General features: G+C 53.8%; 1 protein-coding gene across 8 annotated transcripts in view; it reads right to left on the bottom strand.

The window, feature by feature from the left end:
* The window catches only part of TMCO4 (transmembrane and coiled-coil domains 4), an 87629-nt gene that overhangs the window by 26978 nt on the left and 42418 nt on the right, over positions 1 to 18233 (bottom strand). For 7 of the 8 annotated variants that reach the window (XR_005527835.1, XR_005527834.1, XR_005527833.1 and 4 more), the window contains 6 exons: positions 17507 to 17604; positions 17108 to 17251; positions 16205 to 16324; positions 14590 to 14754; positions 13550 to 13686; positions 10109 to 10193 (listed from right to left, as the gene is read on the bottom strand). Coding sequence is in view for 5 of the 8 variants with exons in the window: in XM_039228927.1 (XP_039084858.1) it covers positions 10109 to 10193; positions 13550 to 13686; positions 14590 to 14754; positions 16205 to 16324; positions 17108 to 17251; positions 17507 to 17604 (749 nt within the window). In the remaining 3 variants the exon portion in view is untranslated. The remainder of the gene's footprint in view (positions 1 to 10108; positions 10194 to 13549; positions 13687 to 14589; positions 14755 to 16204; positions 16325 to 17107; positions 17252 to 17506; positions 17605 to 18233) is intronic. The other variant, XM_039228931.1, reaches the window with a different exon arrangement.

An 18233-nucleotide genomic window follows, 5' to 3' on the forward strand; every position in this document is an offset into this window, starting at 1 on the left:
CTACCAATGGCCAGACCAGGCAGTAGGGAAGACAGGCGAGGGAGATGGCTCGATTTCTGGAGGCCCCTGAAAGGTAAGTGGACTCATCTAGCAGTCACTGGGGGCTGGTGGCCAATCTGTGGGAGGGGCTGGGTGAGCTGGTGGCTCTGCCCTGTGCATTGACGGTAGAGCAGAGAGAGAGGCCGGGCCCCAGAGGCCGGGCAAGAGCAAGCCCTCCAATCCTTGCCTTCTTCACAGCACCACGACAACCCAAGCTCCAGGTGTGAATAAATGCATGTTAGCAGGGGGCAGCCATCAAAGTTAAGGGCGTCTGCATTCCCAGGAACATCCAAATGCCTTTCAAAGGGAGCGTGTGGCCTAATCTGTAGCCCAGCTGGCAGGAAGATCCCATTCATTTGGATGAAAGCAAAAGTAATCCCATGTTCTGCTGAATCGTTCCTCCCCTGGGAGCTGCCGTCTAAAGGCATTACTACTTTAGAGCAAGGTCAGAAGCAGTGTGCTTTACAACCTGGAAAAATCCACCTGGAGAAGCTGATGGAGAGAAGGAGACAGGGATTCTTGCTTACTGAGGGCCCACCATGTGCCATGCACTGTGTGGTCACATCCATGATATTGAAGGGCCAGCAGTGGGGCAGAGTTGAACCCCGAGCTGCCGTGTTTACATGACTGCACCTCTCCCCTGCACCAAGTCCCGTGCCAGGTGCTGGTGACACAGGGGTGAAGGAAATGCATAGTTCCTGCCTTCAACCTCTTCACAGGCAAAAAACAGTGCCACACCTTAGAGCCGCTTGTGTGTGAAAGGAGAGAAAATATGCAAAGTGCTTTTAGCATCGTGTCTGGTACATGGTAAGTATTTGATAAACCGTAGTTATTAGGGGCACCTGGGTGGCTCAGCTGGTTAAGTGTCTGACTTTGGCCTAGGTCATGATCTTGTAATTCATGGGTTCGAGCCCCGTGTCGGGCTCTGTGCTGACAGCTCAGAGCCTGGGGCCTGCTTGGGATTCTGTGTTTCCCTCTCCCTCTCTCTCTGTCCCTCCCCCAGTTATGCTCTGTGTCTCTCTCTGAAAAATAAACATTAAAAAAATAGTAGTTATTAAATCCCAGAACCAGCCTGAGAGGCATCAGTATCCTGCTCAGAGGTGGAGTGACTTGCCTACGGGCACCCAGTGAGTAATGAGCAGAGTCTGGATTTGAACTTGGGTTTCTAGACTCCAGGTCCAGTGCTCCTTCTTTATGTCATCCATCTTGGCTGCCATGATCCCTTGCATCTTGAAGATACAGGAAAAGTGATGGAACAGAGCCAGTTTACAGATGGAGTGTGGATGGGAGAGGCAGGCTGAGTGGATGAATGCACCCCGCTGCCCAGAGCACAGCACCCCGCAGGCTTCCGTGTGCAGGCTGAACACGCCGACAGGCGGGCTGGCTCACCTCACATGGCTTGCAGACTACACGCACAGGGTCAGAGGGCACAGATAATACACGATGCCTCTCATCATGTATTAACCCCCCCTCAAATCCTTTTGGAATGAAGAGGAGAATAATAGCATAAATAAACTGAAACAGACCTGAATTTTTGGGTTCATGTGGCCATTTCCTGGCCCAGCCTGCTGCCATCAGTCAGTCTGAATTGAGCTCACTCTCCAATTACTTCATTTTTAAAACCTTTTGTAGCAAATGCATAGAAAAATGAGCAGTCTGTTGTGATCTGGGGCCCAGAGGCTCTCCATGAATACTTGAATGTGGCTCTTCTTGGCACCAGGCACCACTACCCTTCCCCTGCCACCTGCCAGGGCCAGAAATACCCTTGGTTGGAGGGTCAGTCACTCCCAAAGCACATTCTTCCCGTTGGCTGGCAGATGGACCCCCGGAAGTGGATGGTTCATTTCTGGGAATTCTGGTTACGTTCATTTCCTGCCCAAAGGCACAAACATTTGTCAGCAGGTGTACATTCTGTCTCGGTTTTGAGTGGGTACGATCGCTGCATGGGGTGTGGGTGCGCTGGCTGATCGTGCCTGCGGGGCAGTCTGGAAGCAGAGTGGCCCAGCTGCCCTGGGTCACTGGGAAGCTGGCCCAGGTCCTGGGGTCTGTGCATCGTGGTTTGCAGGCAGCACTCACAGCGAACTTCCAGCTGCTTCCATGTGCCTCGTTAACGAATTGACTCCTAACACGTATCGGGCACCTCCTATGTGCCAAGTCCTGGGTCAGAGGTGAACCTGAAAGATAGGTCCTCCCTGAGGCTGACCTCCCTCTGGTCCAGGAGGGAGACCTGTAAGCAGCTTCACGGCACAGTGTGGTGTGTGTGGGGGCAGCTGGCTGGGGAAAAGGGGGCAGAGGCTGAGCAGGGAGGCGGCCCCCAAAGAGAATAGCCGAGACTTAGGATGTGGGTGCCGGGCATGAATCTCAGCCTCGATGGGAATCCAAGGCCTTACAACAGAAAACCCTAATGGATGCACCTGGAAACATCGCTTTGCCTCCCACCGAGCCTTTGCTGCAAAATAGACAATCGTCCTGACCTTGAGTTGCTGTAAGGATTAGCGACCCAAGTGACGCACAAGAGCATGGGTCAGCCACTGTGATTGCAAGTTCTAGCAGCACCATGACCCAGCCCTGTAACGATGGCCCAGCTGTTTTACCTCTGTAAGCCTCGGTCTCCTCATCTGTACAATGGGGATAATTAAAACCTCATAGGATTATTGTTGAGAATTAAATATGGTATGTACAATATTCAGCTGTGGTGGGCACAGAGTAAGTGCAGATATCTATTAGCTGGCGAGGCGAGGATGAGGAGTGTTGACTCAGTCACACAAACAGGGAGCAGCCATCAGCACACCTGGGCTCAATCTTAGTCTGTCTATTTCTGTCTGAAGACGAGCTTCTTGGCCACATGAAGCATTCAAAATGCTCATCCAGAAGACAAGGGAGCCCTGGGGGACTCAATCCTTCCCGTTCTGCCGAGAGACAGCTGAATAGACTGCCAGGCTGCTCGGAGAATCCGACTGAAAGATGGAGAAAACTCCACGGGTAGAGGATGGTCCAGCTCCCATGCACCTCTGCGAACTCGAGCCACCTGGCGGGAGGAGGAGCAGCCCCAGGAGTCTTGCTGGGCATCCGACTGCATCCTGGGGGGCTGCCTTCTTGTGTTTCCTTCCATTTTCTATGCCAAGTCCTTATGGGAGACAGTGATCTTCCCCTCAGGGCAGAACACTCAGGTTAGGGATGTCAGCCCCTACCAGGCGACTGTGCCATCATTGGTGACCTACCTGGCCATTCTGCAAGAACGCCCCTCATGTCTCAGATGGCAAGTTCTTTCAATAGACTGGGCTCTTAGCTCCATTGGGGGGGGTGTGGCGCTGTACTGGCTTACTGCCACCCCCCCCCCCAAAGCCCAGCACAGTGCCTGGCACAGAGCAGGTGCTTAACACACATGGGCCGATGGAACACATTTACTATTTTTATTTATTTATTTATTTGGAGCGAATTTAATTTAGGGTATTTCTCTGTTTGGCAGGTCTGAGCTGAGCTACTGCTGTGAGTGAACAGATCCAACCAGGAGGGGCCCCAAATAATAATATAAATAGGAGTTTTTGAGTCAGAGAAAGATTTCAAGGTCTCAGTCCTAGGGCAAGCTACTTAGTGTTATTTGTGCGGAACCACGAGGCCCCCATCGTGGATACAGGAATCATGAACACATGGCAATCACTGGTGCCGTTTGTGTCATGGTCCTGGCCTTCTGTCTTCGGAGTGCATGGTGCTAAGACATTTACTGGCCCCTTCTGGGTGTCAGGAATGTTCACGTGCCTTATGTTGCCAACGAAACTGGAGTAAAAGTGACATGCGTTTCTCCCAGGGGAAAGCAGGTACACACATAGCTCAACATGTCCTCTGTCTCCTACCGAGGAAGCGTGTGTTGAGACGGAGCCTCCGTTGGCCTGCATCACTGAGTGACGATGATGACTGGAGCCCCTGCCTACTCACGGTGGACAGAGAGCAGGAGTGAGAAATGAACCTTTGTCATGGTTCACCTCTAAGATTTCGGGCATGTTTGTCACTGTGGCATCACCTAACCTATCCTGACTGATACAGTGTGAAGGCTTATAATGCTACACTTCAGTTAGCTTAAAGAGCAGGCACTCTCTGTTGGCTTTGTCCCAGATACAGGCAGCACAGAGGTTTATCAGACGCAGTCCCTGCCCTCAGTGGGCTTGTAGTCTAGATGCCTCTTGGAAAGGAAGCTGAGCCTAAGATAAGAGCAGGTGCTGCTGTGAGGGGGAACTTGTGAACAGTGGCCTGTACCCCAAGCAGTAAACCGTGCTCTTTGCAACATTACCCAAAAGGGGAGATGAGGCTGTGAAAATGGTTAGTTCTACAGGCAGCTTTTTTTGGGGACGAGGGACGGGAGAATGAGCGGCAGCTAGGAGGCAGTGGGGACGGGGTGGCTGGCAGAAGGGTTCTGTGCTCCAGGCGACTCTGGGATTTATTGCTACATTTCGTTACTAGGTATCAAGGGGCCGTAGAAAACAATTAGTGGATTCAAATGCATTACAGCAATTCCTTTTTTTACAGCCCCTAACGCAGATAATGACAGCTTTCCTGCAATTAGGGGAGAGTCTCCTTCTGCGCAGATTAGCTGGGTGTTAAGCAAGCAGGGCTGCGTGAAACCAGACAGCCGAGCTGGAGTGAGCTAGATGTGAGGCCTCAGCCTCAGGAAAAGGGTGACTAATTCATTCACAGTCACAGCCAGCTGGGGACTCGAAGATGCCCCTTCGGGTAACACAGGCCTGATCGGAAGGGGCTGTGGAGGGAGCGGGGGGTGTGGTCAGGGAAGGTGGGGGCAGAGACGAGGTCACGGTGGCTCCACTGGACCTGTGTTCCAGGCACCACGTGTGTGTGGGGTGCTCTGATACAAAGTGCCAGCTTCCTTTTATAGAGCTTAAGGCGGTCCCTCGCATCATATAAACGCTCAGTGAGGGTCACTGTGCTCACACAAGCCGGCATTCATGCACACTCTTGCGTTTACTCCCCACAACTACCTCGATGAGCGACTATCTTTTCCTGTGTTTCCCACAAGTCAGGCAGCTGGGCGAGGTGGTTAGGGGGCTTGCAAAGTGGTGGGTCTGGGGTTCCAACCAGACGCCCTACCTGCGGAGCCCGTGCCCCCGCTAAGCCAGCAGCTTCTCAGTGGGGAGGAGCCCCCTCCCCCACGACCACCAACCACTGCATCTTGCTGCCACCCTCCTGCTGTGCCCGGCCTGCAGAACAGAACGGGTGGGGACCGGATGGTGGGCTGTGGAGCCCTGGAAGGTCAGAGGCTTGTTGGGGTGCCGGTAAGAGGGAGTTTGCAGAACGAACTTCAAGGCCCACTGGAGGGCGTTTGCATAAACGTGAACATGTGTGAGTGTATTTTTGTGGGTGTGTGTCTGTGCGTGTTTTTATTGGTTTCACTTTCTGGGGTAGGTTAAAGAAGGGTGGCGTGCAAGGTGCTGCTAGAGTCACAGCCCTGGGCCCCCTGGCCCCCCGAGGGCTCTTGGCGGGGGGGCATGCTCTCGGGATTCAGGACCTTTCAGCTCCCTTTTGCAGGTTGGTGTGTTTTGTGTTCAACTTCCCATTTCTGGGAGCCATCAGGAGTTCCGTCCCTCTCCAGAAAGAGAAAGGGAAATGGGTGGAGTGGGGTGGTATAAAGGGCTCTGAGCCTTAGCTTTGGCAGGTGCCCCTCTACATGGAGTTGCTGAGAAGGCCAAGGGGGTGAAGTGGGTTGAACTGAGTGTGGCCTGCACACCCCGGCACAGGAGACAGCCCGGCCTCATCCTCCGCTGCGGTGCACACAGCCGCTGCTACCTCGGGAACAAGCCAAGACTAACTAGTTCAGGACCAAGGTCAAAGCAGAGGGTTCCCAGAGCCCTCTCACCTCCTGTCCAGACACAGGGTGGGACAGGACATTATTAACATGAGGGGAAACTAGCAGAACTATCAAGAATGAAGACTTAGTCACGGGGTGCCTGGGTGGCTCAGGTGGTTAAGCATCTGACTCTTGGTTTCAGCTCAGGTCACGATCTCCTGGTTCGTGAATTTAAGCCTGCTTGGGATTCTCTCTCTCTCTCTTTCTCTCTCTCTCTGCCTCTCCCCCGCTTACACTGTCTTTGTCTCTCTCTCAAAAAAACCCAAAAAAACAAAAAACCCCAAAAAACCAAGACAAAAGAATGAAGACTTATGAGTCTTTGGGCTGTGAGTTCTCCCTTCTAAGCAGAGGGAAGAAAACCAGCTGCACTTTGGACCACAGGCTTTCTGTTCAGATTCCTCCCAAACTCTTGTTACTTGGAGGGCTTCCCACCCTGGCGGCTCCCACTTCTTCTTTTAAAATGCAGAGGTTTTCTAAGTAAAACACAGATGACCTCAATGCTGCCAACATAGAAAGGCTCCCTTTCCCCTGCAGGAATCTGTGAGCATCAGCGGTGGGTGCCGGCAGCACAGAGCTGAGTGAGACAGGGTTCTTCCCCACAAGGTGGGGGAGGCCGGCGCGCAGGCCCCCGCCCCCGACTCACAGTGGGGCTCATTCCTTTACTTGGTTCGCTTGTCATGTGTTCATATGCGTGACAGATGTGAGCCGGCCACAGGCTCCGGATGCAGTGATGAGGAAGATGAGGAAGCCAGCGTTGTGGTTCCTGGCCAGGGCTGCCCCCCGCAGCTGCCCCAGGGACCTGCTTCCATCACAGGGGGTGAAAGATGCTCAGGGAAGAATGGAATGGTGGCCCGGAGAGGTGGTCTGGCCTTGGAGTCGAGATCACACAACCTGTAGCCAGCCTGTCTGCTCTGCCATGGTTTGGGCAAGTTACCTGAGGTCCATATTTCAGTTTACTCATCTGTAAAATGGGCACCGTAACGGCATCAACCTGACAAAACTGCTGTGGAGGATTATGGGAGATAACAGATGGGAAGGGCATCAAACTGCTGCCGGCAGATGCAAATGTGGAGCGTGTTACATGAGCATATTACATGAGTGTGTTATGTGAGTGTGTTACGTGACTGTGCTCTGCTCTAGTCACTGTCAGTCCACCATCTATTACTGATGGAGATGCTTTCACTCTGGCCCCTTGAAACACTGCCCCGAGAACACCACGTAAGGCTATCAGGTGAGCCTACAGAAGGATGTGTGGCCCACCAGGAGGGACTGAGGCATGCCGGGTGACCGCCAGCACCTGCGGCCGGCCAGCGGGGGAGGTCGGACTGGATATTCCAAGCCTTCCAGCTGTGCCTGCAGCTGCACGAGTGAGCCCAGGTGTGGAGAGGAGAGGAACTTCCTGGCCAACCCACAGAGCTGTGAGAAATACCCAGTTTTTGCTGTTTTTTAAGCCACTAAGCTTGGAGAGGCTGTTTGTAGCAATAAAGCACAGACACAGAATGTAAGTCCGGCACCAACAGAGATCCTGGAGGTGCACCTGTGGTTGGCCTTGGCTCTGGTACTCTAGCAATCTACTCTAAAGAGGACCATGCCCTGGGTGGCGGCTGCCTGTCAGCCTCAATGGAATAGATGCACATGGAGCGGACGTGAGCCCAGCCTGCGGCCTGAGGCCAAGCCTGTCTGACCCGCAGCCAGAAACAGAGCCTGTTCTAGAGCAACCGAACCACAGACAACCCACAGATCCTGAGCATGAAAATGTCTGGTATTGTAAGCCTCTGAGTTCAGGGGATGTCTCGTTACGCAGCATTGCTACAACAAAAGCTGACTGATACACCCATCCTGCCTCTCTATAACCCACACATTTGTAACGAAGGTCCTGTGTCCTGTATGAAGAACTCCATCCCCCCCAATTTTCGTGAGAGATTCTGACAGTACAGCTGTCATTTGCACAACATTGTAGGAACACAGATTATGGCATTATGTAGTAGGAATCAATGGTGTCATTGTACACCGACAAAGCCCTTTGCTGCAGCCCCACTGAGGACGGGGTGACATAGTAGGTCTCCAGGGAGTTCCTCCCAGCAGGCCAAAGGTCCTAGGTGGATTATTATATTTTTAAGTGCTTATTTATTTATTGAGAGAGAGAGAGAAAGCAGGGGAGAGGGACAGAGAGAGAGAGTGGAAGAGAGAATCTTAAGCAGGCTCCATGCTCAGTGCAGAGCCTGACGCGGGGCTCAATCCACGACTGTGAGATCATGACCTGAGCTGAGATCCAGAGTCAGACGCTTAACTGACTGAGCCCCCCCAGGCATCCCCCCCCTCCCCCCGCCCAGGTGGATTATTTGTAGCAGGCAGAGCAGGAAAGGCAGGTCAGAGATGTCTTCTTGACTCACTCTGCTCTGGTGATGTCTGGGGAGGGGAAGGGTTTATTCAGAAAGGAATAGTACAACGTTCTCCACGAGGGAAATGGAAACTAACTTTCACCAGAGCCCTGGATTCAGCCCTCCCTCCTCAGTGGTTTTTGCCTGAACCTCTGACCCCAGCCTGGATTTTCCCGGTGAACACAGCCCCGAGCTGGCCCTCCTGCATGGTGGTCCCAGGTTATCCAAAGCTCCTGGAAACAGGACAGAGGTGCCTCCTCATTGCTTAGTGACGCAGACAAAACTGGGTGACAAGGGGACTGTTGAAAGCTACAGGGGAGTGGGGGTGGGGTCCCCCAAAATGACACAGAGAAGGTGCGAGGCTCATCTGCAGGCCTCACACACAGGGGCTTGGCCCTTCCATGGTAGATGCCAAGGACGGCATATCCACCTTGCCCGTGCAACCGGGAAAACAGCTCTGGTCCTCAGTCCAAGGTGGGGAAACGTTTTAGCAAAACAGAAAGAGCAGGACTGGGTCATGCCCCCAAGCTCCAGGGTCTCTCACATGCCCTTTGGTGCTGCCAGCACCGCCAAGACCCCAGTCAGCCCCAACGCGTCCGGCTCCCTTGGGTCCATCCACCGGCGGGCATTCCCGACCCTCCTTGCTTGCTGGGAACTGGTTAGCAAGCAGGTCACGTGGGACGTGGCCGGGGGCAGCTCTGAAGAGCAGAAGCTGCAAACGGACACACTTGAGCTGAATCCGGCCAACCACGGTTTTACAATTTGCAGAAATACCGTCCAATACTCAGGGCACCTCAGAGCCCACGTGCGGGCTGAGCGTTAGAACCCCATTTTATCAGTGCGGGAGCCGGTGCCCAGAGGGGCGTTCGAGACAGCCCCAGGGATACCGCTGGGTGGAACTCCAGCCCGCCCTGCCACCCACCCTCGGCTCCCAGGCCAAGGAGTCACTGTGGCAGTGCCGCCTCCTGCCCCAGGGTCCTGGTGCTGCTGTGCTCCCCCGGGAGACATAAGTCTGGGCCCCGCAGATTGCGGGCCACTCCAGGAGTCCCGGGCTCTGTGCCTTCGTCCCCCAGCCTCCCCTACAGGCAGCCTCTGCTGCCCGATCCGTCCCAAACCAGCACTCTGTCCTGGAGACCTCACCCTCCCAAGGCCGGCAGCAGCACCACTCAAGCTTTCCACTGCCTCAGCACTCCAAGTATGTCCCCAGACGGCACGACACGCACCCAAAGGTGTCTGTGAAGGCTTGTCCCCAAAGATACATGTGCCCGGCACCTGCGAAGGGCAACTTCTTTGGAAAAGGTGTCTTCAGATGTTACGTAAACGTAATCAAGTTCAAGATCCCGAGATGAGATCATGCTGGCCTTGGGGGGAGGGGGGAATAAATCCAGTAAGATTGTCCTTAGAATAGAAGACAGGAAGGAGATGACTGAGGATGGGGAGGGCCGAGGACTGCCAGCCACACCAGCAGCTGGAAGAGACGGAGAAGGGTCATCCCCTAGAACCTCCCAGGCAATGAAGCCCCACAGCCGCCGCGATTTCTGACTTGTTGTCCGACTCCCTTCGCTCCCACTCAAGAATGCACATGAGAAGGCTATGGCGATGCCATTATTACAGGACCGTCTCGCGTCCACTCAAATTTATGTACAGAAAAACAAACAAACCATTTTCCAACCAGCGTCACTGTTTTGCCTATTTTCAAACTATCTTTCACTTTTAACGACTGTCACCAAGAACCGGGAACATATTCACAAGGCTCATGACCTCTGGCCCAGAACCTCCTGCCCGGGGGATGAGCTTGGGAATTTCATCGGCGACAATAAGCCAGACTCACCTTTCTCCTGAGCCATCTCTTGCAGACAGAAGTAGATGACTCTGGCTCCCAGGCTGAAGCCGATCAAGGTGACGGGTCGCTGGCCCTGCAGGGAGACAGGACACAGGTGTCAAGGGGCAGGGTGCGTAGCCCATTCTGGCAAAGCATCAGCCCTGAGGAGGACGGGGCCCTGCACACTCCTCAGAGCCCGCCTCGCGCTTAAGGAATCATGCACGTGCTACTCCTATCCTGGAGCTCTGATGTCTTAATTAATTAATTTTATTTGAGAGAGAGAGCTCATGGGAGAAGGGCAGAGGGAGAGAAAGAAAGGCTCTTAAGCAGGCTCTGTGCTCAGCAAGGAGCCCGACACAGGGCTTGATCCCTCGACCCTGGGATCACGACCCGAGCTGAAATCAAGAGTCGGACGCTCAACCGGTTGAGCCCCCAGAGCTCTGATGTCTGAATCAGGACAGGCAGGGCCCTCATTCATGCAGGAGTGCACCTGCTATGAGAACTGCTTCCTCCGAGGCCGACAGGCAGCCTCTGGCTGGGTTCATTCCCTTGCATCTCGAACCATCATCCAGCCACCATCTCTTCTCCCCCAGGGGACAGGACTCATCTATCAGGTGGCAAATGACTGCAGGGAAGTGGGATCCTTCTGGAGCCAGGAAGAAGAGGCAGGAAGTACCCCCAAGAACAATGATGGGTAAAGAGGCAGGGACAGGTGAGGGACAATTGTTCTGTTTCTAGATAGAAAGGTGGTCTGTTTCTAGATAAGAAATGAGAGAAGGCAGTAAGCTAGACATGAAAGGGAATTTTTTGACTAAAGAACTTGCGGAAAAGGCAGCTCACAGGAAGAAACCTTCCTGAGGTATCTGGGTGCAAGTTCTCCATGGAAGGAGAAGAAGGAGCAGATGAGCCCCAAAGGTCCGGTCTGGTCCTGCCAGTCTATTCCTTTTTCTTGTCTTTGTGCTGAAATGTGTATCTCCCTGCCCCACCTCACCCCCCATCTATGACAACAGGAAACCCTTGAGCAAACAGTATCTCCTTCCCGCAGGAACTCTGTGGCAGCGGCTGTTTGCCACCCATGACACCGCTCTCCCTGCATCCCTGGTAATGAACTCCTGAGTTTTGCAGGCACACAGCTCCTCAACCAGAGATTAAGTTTCTCGACTCCCCTGCAGCGAGCGATGGCCAAGCAAGAAGGGAGGCGACAGTGTGGCTTCTATACCTTTCACTCAGCTTGCCTGCCTCCGACTGTCTGGAATGGGGATGTAGCACCCGCAGATCCATCTCGGACCAAAAGCGAGACTGAACACTGAGGACATGTGGCCATGACCCTGAAAGCTGCCCATGTGGGAGGCAGAGTGATAGTCCCCCACGGATGGTCCCGTTCTGACCTGTGAACGCCACCTTATATGACAGAGGGGGAGGCAAGAAGGTCAGAGTCAGACAGGTGAAGTGCTGGCAGGAGCGAAGGACAGAGAGAAAGATCTGAAGATGCCACACTGCTGGCTCTGGAAACAGAGAAAGGGAGAGACCAGCCAAAGAAAGCGGGTGGCCCCTGGCAGCTGGGAAATGTGGATAAGTAGATGCTCCCTGGAGCCTCCATGAGGAACACTGGCCTGCATTTTATTTTATTTTATTTATTTATTTATTTTAAAATATTTTTATTTATTTCTAGGAGAGAGAGAGACAGTGTGAGCAGGGGAGAGTCAGAGAGAGAGGGAGACACAGACTCTGAAACAGGCTCCAGGCTCTGAGCTGGCAGTCAGCACAGAGCCCGATGCGGGGCTCGAACCCACGAACTGTGAGATCATGACCTAAGCGAAAGTTGGACACTTAACCGACTAAGCCACCTAGGCTGCTGGCCTGCATTTTAGACTTTCATTTATTTCTCCTTAATGTTTGTTTATTTTTGAGAGAGAGCGAGAGAGCGAGGGAGGGGCACAGAGAGAGAGGAACAGAGGATCTAAAGCAGGCTCTGTGCTGACAGCAGTGAGCCCCACGTGGGGCTCGAACCCACAAACTACAAGATCATGTCCTGAGCTGAAGTCAGGCACTCAACTGAGCCACCCAGGCTCCCCTATTATTTACTTATTTTAAGTTTATTTATTTTGAGAGAAAGAGAGAACATGTGAGCAGGGGAGGGGCAGAGAGAGAGAGAGGGAGAGAGAATCTCAAGCAGGTTCTGGGCTGTCAGCACAGAGCCCAATGCAGGGCTTGAACTCATGAAGTGTGAGATCATGACCTGAGCCGAAATCACGAGTTGGACACTTACCGACTGAGCCACCCAGGCGCCCCCACTCCCACCTCCCACCCCCCCGTTTTAGATTTCTGACCTCAGAGAGGTAAGATAATACATTTGTGCTGTTTTAAGCCCAGGAAGCCTGGGGGTAATTTGTTACAGCAACAGACGCAAATGAATACACATCGCATTGCCCTGGATGCTGATACCCCCAGCTATTCCGCGGTAGAGGATAACCATCTACCTTGTCTAAGCCAAGGCCGCTCTGGTCTCTGCCTTCCTGCCAGACCCGCCACAGGACTTCCCTATTTCTTCTGGCACAGATACAGAAAGCAGATGGGGGCTTGGTTTCTCAAGCAGTTTACCCGTTGTGGCAGAAACTGCTAGCTGTCCCTCAATATCCGTCCTCCCCCACTTCCAGTAACTGGGTTTCAGCCATGTTCACTGACACCCAGAATAAAATACTGCTTCTGCAGTGGTAGGTGTGCGCCTACGGTGAGGGCCTGGCCAATGAGATGTCAGTGGAGAGGCTGCAAGGCCTTTCTCTTTCCTGTGTACCCGGAGGGCAGATGCTGACAGCTGGTGTCCCTGGGCCCAGCCAGAGGGCACCGGGGCCTCCTCACCATGGCACAGCGTTCTGGCGCAAGACTGCCTTCCCAGGCTTCTCCTCGAGAAATAAGCTTCCATCTCGCTCAAGCCACTGTTATTCAGGGTTTTCTCCTACCTGCCGCTAAAACTAATCCTTACCATATAGTCATCTCTGAAGCTTTTCCCCAAGCGTCTGACTCCCATTTACTCAAGTTTATTTGAAAGGCGGCGGGGCGGGGGCAATTTCATTTCCCTGGCAAGTACTGGATTCAAATTTTAAAAGTATACTGACGGTTTATCTTCCTGACCATTTTACACGGTATTTGGACCACAGAAGATCTGTTCAGATGGAGGCTCTAGGCTTCTGGGAGGGACCACTTTGTCTGTTCCCTCGACATCCCTGTTATTCAGTCTTCACCCCACTACCTGCTGGAAATTCTCACTGGTCCAACCTGGTATATTCTTGTGACTTGGGCTACAAGGGCAGCAAAGGCCATCCACCCCCCAAAAGCCACCAGACTACCTCCATGTGGGTTTATCTCTAAGGCTGACGTCTGTGCGCAGGTCAGCTCCCACACTTCCCTTCTCCCCTGCACCCCTCACCCCCAAAAACCAGTCCTAGGTACCTGCTGCCGGGAGAGCAGGATGTGGGCCAGGTGCTTGCCAACCTCTGCAGATCGATGGAGACACACGCCCCAGGGGTTGTCGATGACATTGGCGACGGTGAGGAGTGAGGCTGGCCAGGTCAGGGCAGCCACGATGCCTGGGGGGTTGGGAGGGGGGGACGGGATATCAGTGATGAAAGTGTCGGGAAGGTCCTTCTAGGGACGTGGTGGGTTGGCCAATGGATGCCCGAGTGAATGCGTGCAGAGTCTTGAACTTGGAACCTGTTAAGTTTTCCAAGTGCTGTCAAACTGCTATAAGAGCAACGTAGAAAACTGACGCTCATGCATTTCTGACTCATGGACTAGATTCCTTCTGTTTAAGCATCTGTCATCAGTGAGATTCCAAAGATGGCCTTGGTTTGTCGCCCCAACCTGTATCTGCCCACTTTGTGCTATAATTCTGCAGGGCCCCGGCCCATGCCCTCGACTCTAGCCTTGGCCATGCGAGTTGCTTTGGCCAATGAGATATTAGTCAATGTGAAACTTGAAATGGTTTTGTGTGTTGGGTCCAGGCTCTCACTTCTAGTGCTGGTGTGGGCTAGCCTGCTGATCCCAGAGGGAGGTGAGAGACAAATGGAGCAGAGCCGAGTTGTCATAATCGCCCCAGACAAGGCTAGCCCAGCTCTTATGGACAGTCGCCTGATCCAGACGCATGAGCAGGCCCAGCTGAGATCAGCCAAATGAAGCCTTAGGACTTCTCAGCTATTATGAGAGGTGACTGCTGTTTTAAACTACTGAGTTTTGGAGTTGCTTGTTATGCAGCAATAGTTAACTGCTACACTGTGTGACAATGCGATCAGCTGTTTTCCAGTCACCTCCCCACGAAGACCATAAACTTGATAGACAGGAATGCAGTCTTAAACTCTCTGTGTTCCTGAGGCCCAGCATGGTGCCTGGCTTGCTGGAGGGTCCTCAGGCATGCAAAGATATGGTACCAGTGTGGGCTGGGAACAGTGGGCCCATCACTGGTGGTGGTGGCCGGGTGGGGGAGGGGTGCTTACCGGACAACACTGTGTACTTGAGGGCCTCCTGGGCTACCATGTTGGCGAGGCCACTGAGGATGGTCTCCAGGGCATTGCCAAGTTCCATCAGGTACTTGGCCTCCCAGGCCAGGCAGTACTGCTCACGGCTGCGGGCCAAGGCCGCCCATGGGGCGCTGAAGGTACCTAGGGGAGAACACAGGTAGATGGGGGTCTCTCCTGTCTGTGACAGAGGGTGCCCCACCCCGCTGTCCCAGACAGGCGGTGACAGGGGACCGCTGGCCCTTGTGGGGAGGCAGAGGCCCACCCCTGCTGATGAGCAACAGCTGTTAGTGGAGCAGACAGAGTACAGCGCCATCTTGTGAGTCAGCTGGCTGGGGTTCAAGACCCGGCTCTGTGTTCATCAGTAGTTGGGTGACTGCGGGCACACTGCTGTGCTAGCCTGAGTCTTACTGTGCTCATCTGCACAGTGGGGAGATGAATACTTATCTCCTTTTATAGAGTGGGTAAGAATGAAGTCTTTGAACGTCTGTGTGTGTGAAGCACTACTGTCTCACGAGCAGCAGTTCTGCCATCGGCGGCCGGTCATTCAACAAACTTGGGCCGGAAACAGTCTGGAAGCTTGGGGCAGAGGGATCTACGCCTGGCTCTGCCATGACCTCGCTGAGTCAGCCAATGCCTCAATTTTCTCACTCAAAGACCGGCAATGGGGGGATGGGGACAGCACGACTGCAGTGACCAATGTCAAGCAGGAAGTATAACCTTGACTGCCTGCCTCCTTCCCCTGCTCTGTGCCCTCCCTCTACCCTGAGGATAGTGTCACCTCTCTGCATGACACTGAGGCCCTCCTCCCTCAGTGACCTGGCCTCTGCCTCCTTCTCAGCCCCTCCCTCTTCAATGCCTCACTTACCCCCTGCTCTTCAGAAACACATGTCACCTTCTCATGGCCTCTGAAATAGGGTGCCATGATCAGCCCAATTTTATAGCTGAGGGAACCGCACCATCCAGAATTAATAGGTGAATGGGTGGGTAGATGGATGGTTGGGTGTATGGGCGGATAGATGGATGGATGGATGGATGGATGGATGGATGGATGGGTGGGTGGCTGGCTGGCTGGCTGGGTGGACAAATAGCTGCATGGGTAGATAGATATAGATGGATAAATGGATAGAAAGATGTGTAGATGGGTGGATATATGGATGAATGGGTAGATGAATGAGTAGGTAGGTGAGTGGGTGGGTGGAAAGACGGATGAGTGGGTGGATGATTAGGTGGATGGATGCAAGGATGGAAGGGTGGATGGCTGATGGATGGACAGGTGGATGGAAGGGCGGATGGATGGCTGGTGGATGGGTGGGTGTGTGGATAATGGATAGATGGGTGGGTAGGTGGGTGAAAAAATGGATGTGTGGACAGCTTGGTGGATAGATGAATGGGTGGATGGATATGGGATGAAGATATCTCACATTCTTGAGCCTCAGTTTCCTCCTCTGTAAAATGGGGCTCTAGAGACATACACAGGCAAGAGCCGAGGCCAGGGCTTGGCTCACAGCAGCAGTCCTAGTCATTCAACATCCAGCCCTCCCTGCTCCACTCCTCCACCCTCATCCTTCTCTGCTTTGGCCCCGGTCCTCACGGTATTTGCCGGATGCCAGCCATCCTGTGATGGCAATGGTGATATGCAGCTGCCTGCCTTCTGTTAGAGGCAGAAACGTGAACTCTTCAATGGCCCCAACGCGCTTCTTCATCTTGTACCCTAAAGATGCAGATACAAAGATGAAGATAGAATTAGTGAGAGTGGCTCTCTGTGCTCACACTCACAGTGAGTGCCAACTGTTTGCCTCGCCCCTGGACACATGTCTCATTTTTTAAGCCGTTAAAGGTAGGTGCCATTACTGTCCCCGATTACAGACAAGGGTCAGAGATTTCCAAAGGCTGGCCGGCTCTAGCGGCAGAGCTGGGGCTGGAACTCACTGGTCCATCGTGACTCCATTGGTTCTATATCTTTTCTCCTGTCCACGAAGTGTCATGGGTGTAATATACGCCTCTCATAAAGGGGGATCAAACTGACGATGATTCTCAACACGGGGAGGGATGGATCCCACCTGGAGAGTGGAGCAGGAATCTCTGTGTGTGACTAGGGGGCTGTTGGCACATATGATTTGGAACCCCGCCCCCCCCCCCCCCCCCCGGGCGACACTGGTAAATGCAGGGTAGCCTCGTGGCCTCTGAGCATGAAGAAGCCCACGTGTTTCCAAAGTGGGCTGCCTGGAAATTTCCTGGATGGAGATCACCAGGTCCAACCAGACCCTTCTCAGAAAGTCTGTCCAGGTGCAGGTGCTCATACCCAGCTCTTTTCTGACCCACAACAGGCCCCTGGGCCGGTTCTGTGGGAAGCCCGCTATAGGCTCTGGCCGGGCTGGGACCCGGTGTGAGGAAAGCTGTGTCCCCCTCTGTCCCCTGGGAAGCCATCTCAGGTGAGAATCCGGGCATGTCCTGGAACAGCCAGGCCCTCCCTAGGGCTCCTTTGCAGCCTTACCTGTCAGGCCAGCTCCAGCTGCACCGAACAGCGAGGTCAGGACAGCGATGCCGGCCACTGACCCCAGGGCCGCTGCCCCAGCACTGCCAATAATTGTCGCAGCACCAGCGGCAACAAGAGGGGCAGCCAGACCCCCAGTCACGCCTGCAAGAAGAACCATGGTTGTAAAGATGGGAAGATGCGGCCCACTGGGTTCTTCCCCCATCGGCTGCCCGATGCCTTCCATGGATGCTTCTAATGATGATAAAGAATGCACTTCCTGCTGATGGAGCACCTAGTGGGAGATGGGGTCACCTCCCTGCAGCCCTCCTTACACTCTCCTCTCTAGCTGCGAGCTGGGCACTGTCCCTGGCCCCCCACTGGCCCACGTGACACCGGCTCAACCTGGGCTGGCCTCACCGATCACGGTCCCGCCTCCGACGGTTGCCAGGCCTATCAGGAGATAGCGCTTCCATTTCCTCCGGTTTTCCTTCTTCTTCCGGGATGCCTCAGCGGTTCTGGGGGAAAAGAGGTTGGTCGTTAGGGCTGGCTGTGCCTGGGAGCCCTTGAGACCACCCTGCCCCACTGAGCGCCCAAAACTAGGATCAGTGCTGGGTACACTGCCATGCAGAGCAAGGTACCAAAGTCACCCTGGGCCCATCGATGGTTTTAAAAAGCTGAAAAGTTTCTACAACCCCGCTGGGAAATCCCAGTGTGTGGGACGTGCTACTTACCAGACAGATCCATCCTAACAGGGTTGCAATTTGAATAACAAAAAGACAAAAAGTAATAATAATAGCAAAAGCAGCACAAAAAAATATCGTTGCACAGACGGACCCAGAACGAGTACCAAATACAATCACAGACTCTATCACCCCCATCTTCCCATCCTCCCCCCCCATCTGATCCCAGCTCCCTCTGGAAACGTCTGCCAGTTGGAGACCTTGGCCTTGGGGCAATAGATAGAATCCAGCAGACTTGACATTTAAAAGCTATTAAGTGGAGCAGAAAGGAGGCATTCGGGGTGAACAGGGTCAGATGAATGTGAGAATGGCCGCTGTGAGTGTCACTAAGCCTGGCTCTGGGGTCCTGTGTGCAGCCCTCTGTGCTGTGGGGCAAGAAGGAGGACAAGGCAGTCCAAGGGACC

Source organism: Hyaena hyaena, unplaced genomic scaffold, assembly GCF_003009895.1.
Source record: "Hyaena hyaena isolate Hyena2069 unplaced genomic scaffold, ASM300989v1 scaffold_35, whole genome shotgun sequence".
NCBI classification, from domain to species: Eukaryota; Metazoa; Chordata; class Mammalia; order Carnivora; family Hyaenidae; genus Hyaena; species Hyaena hyaena.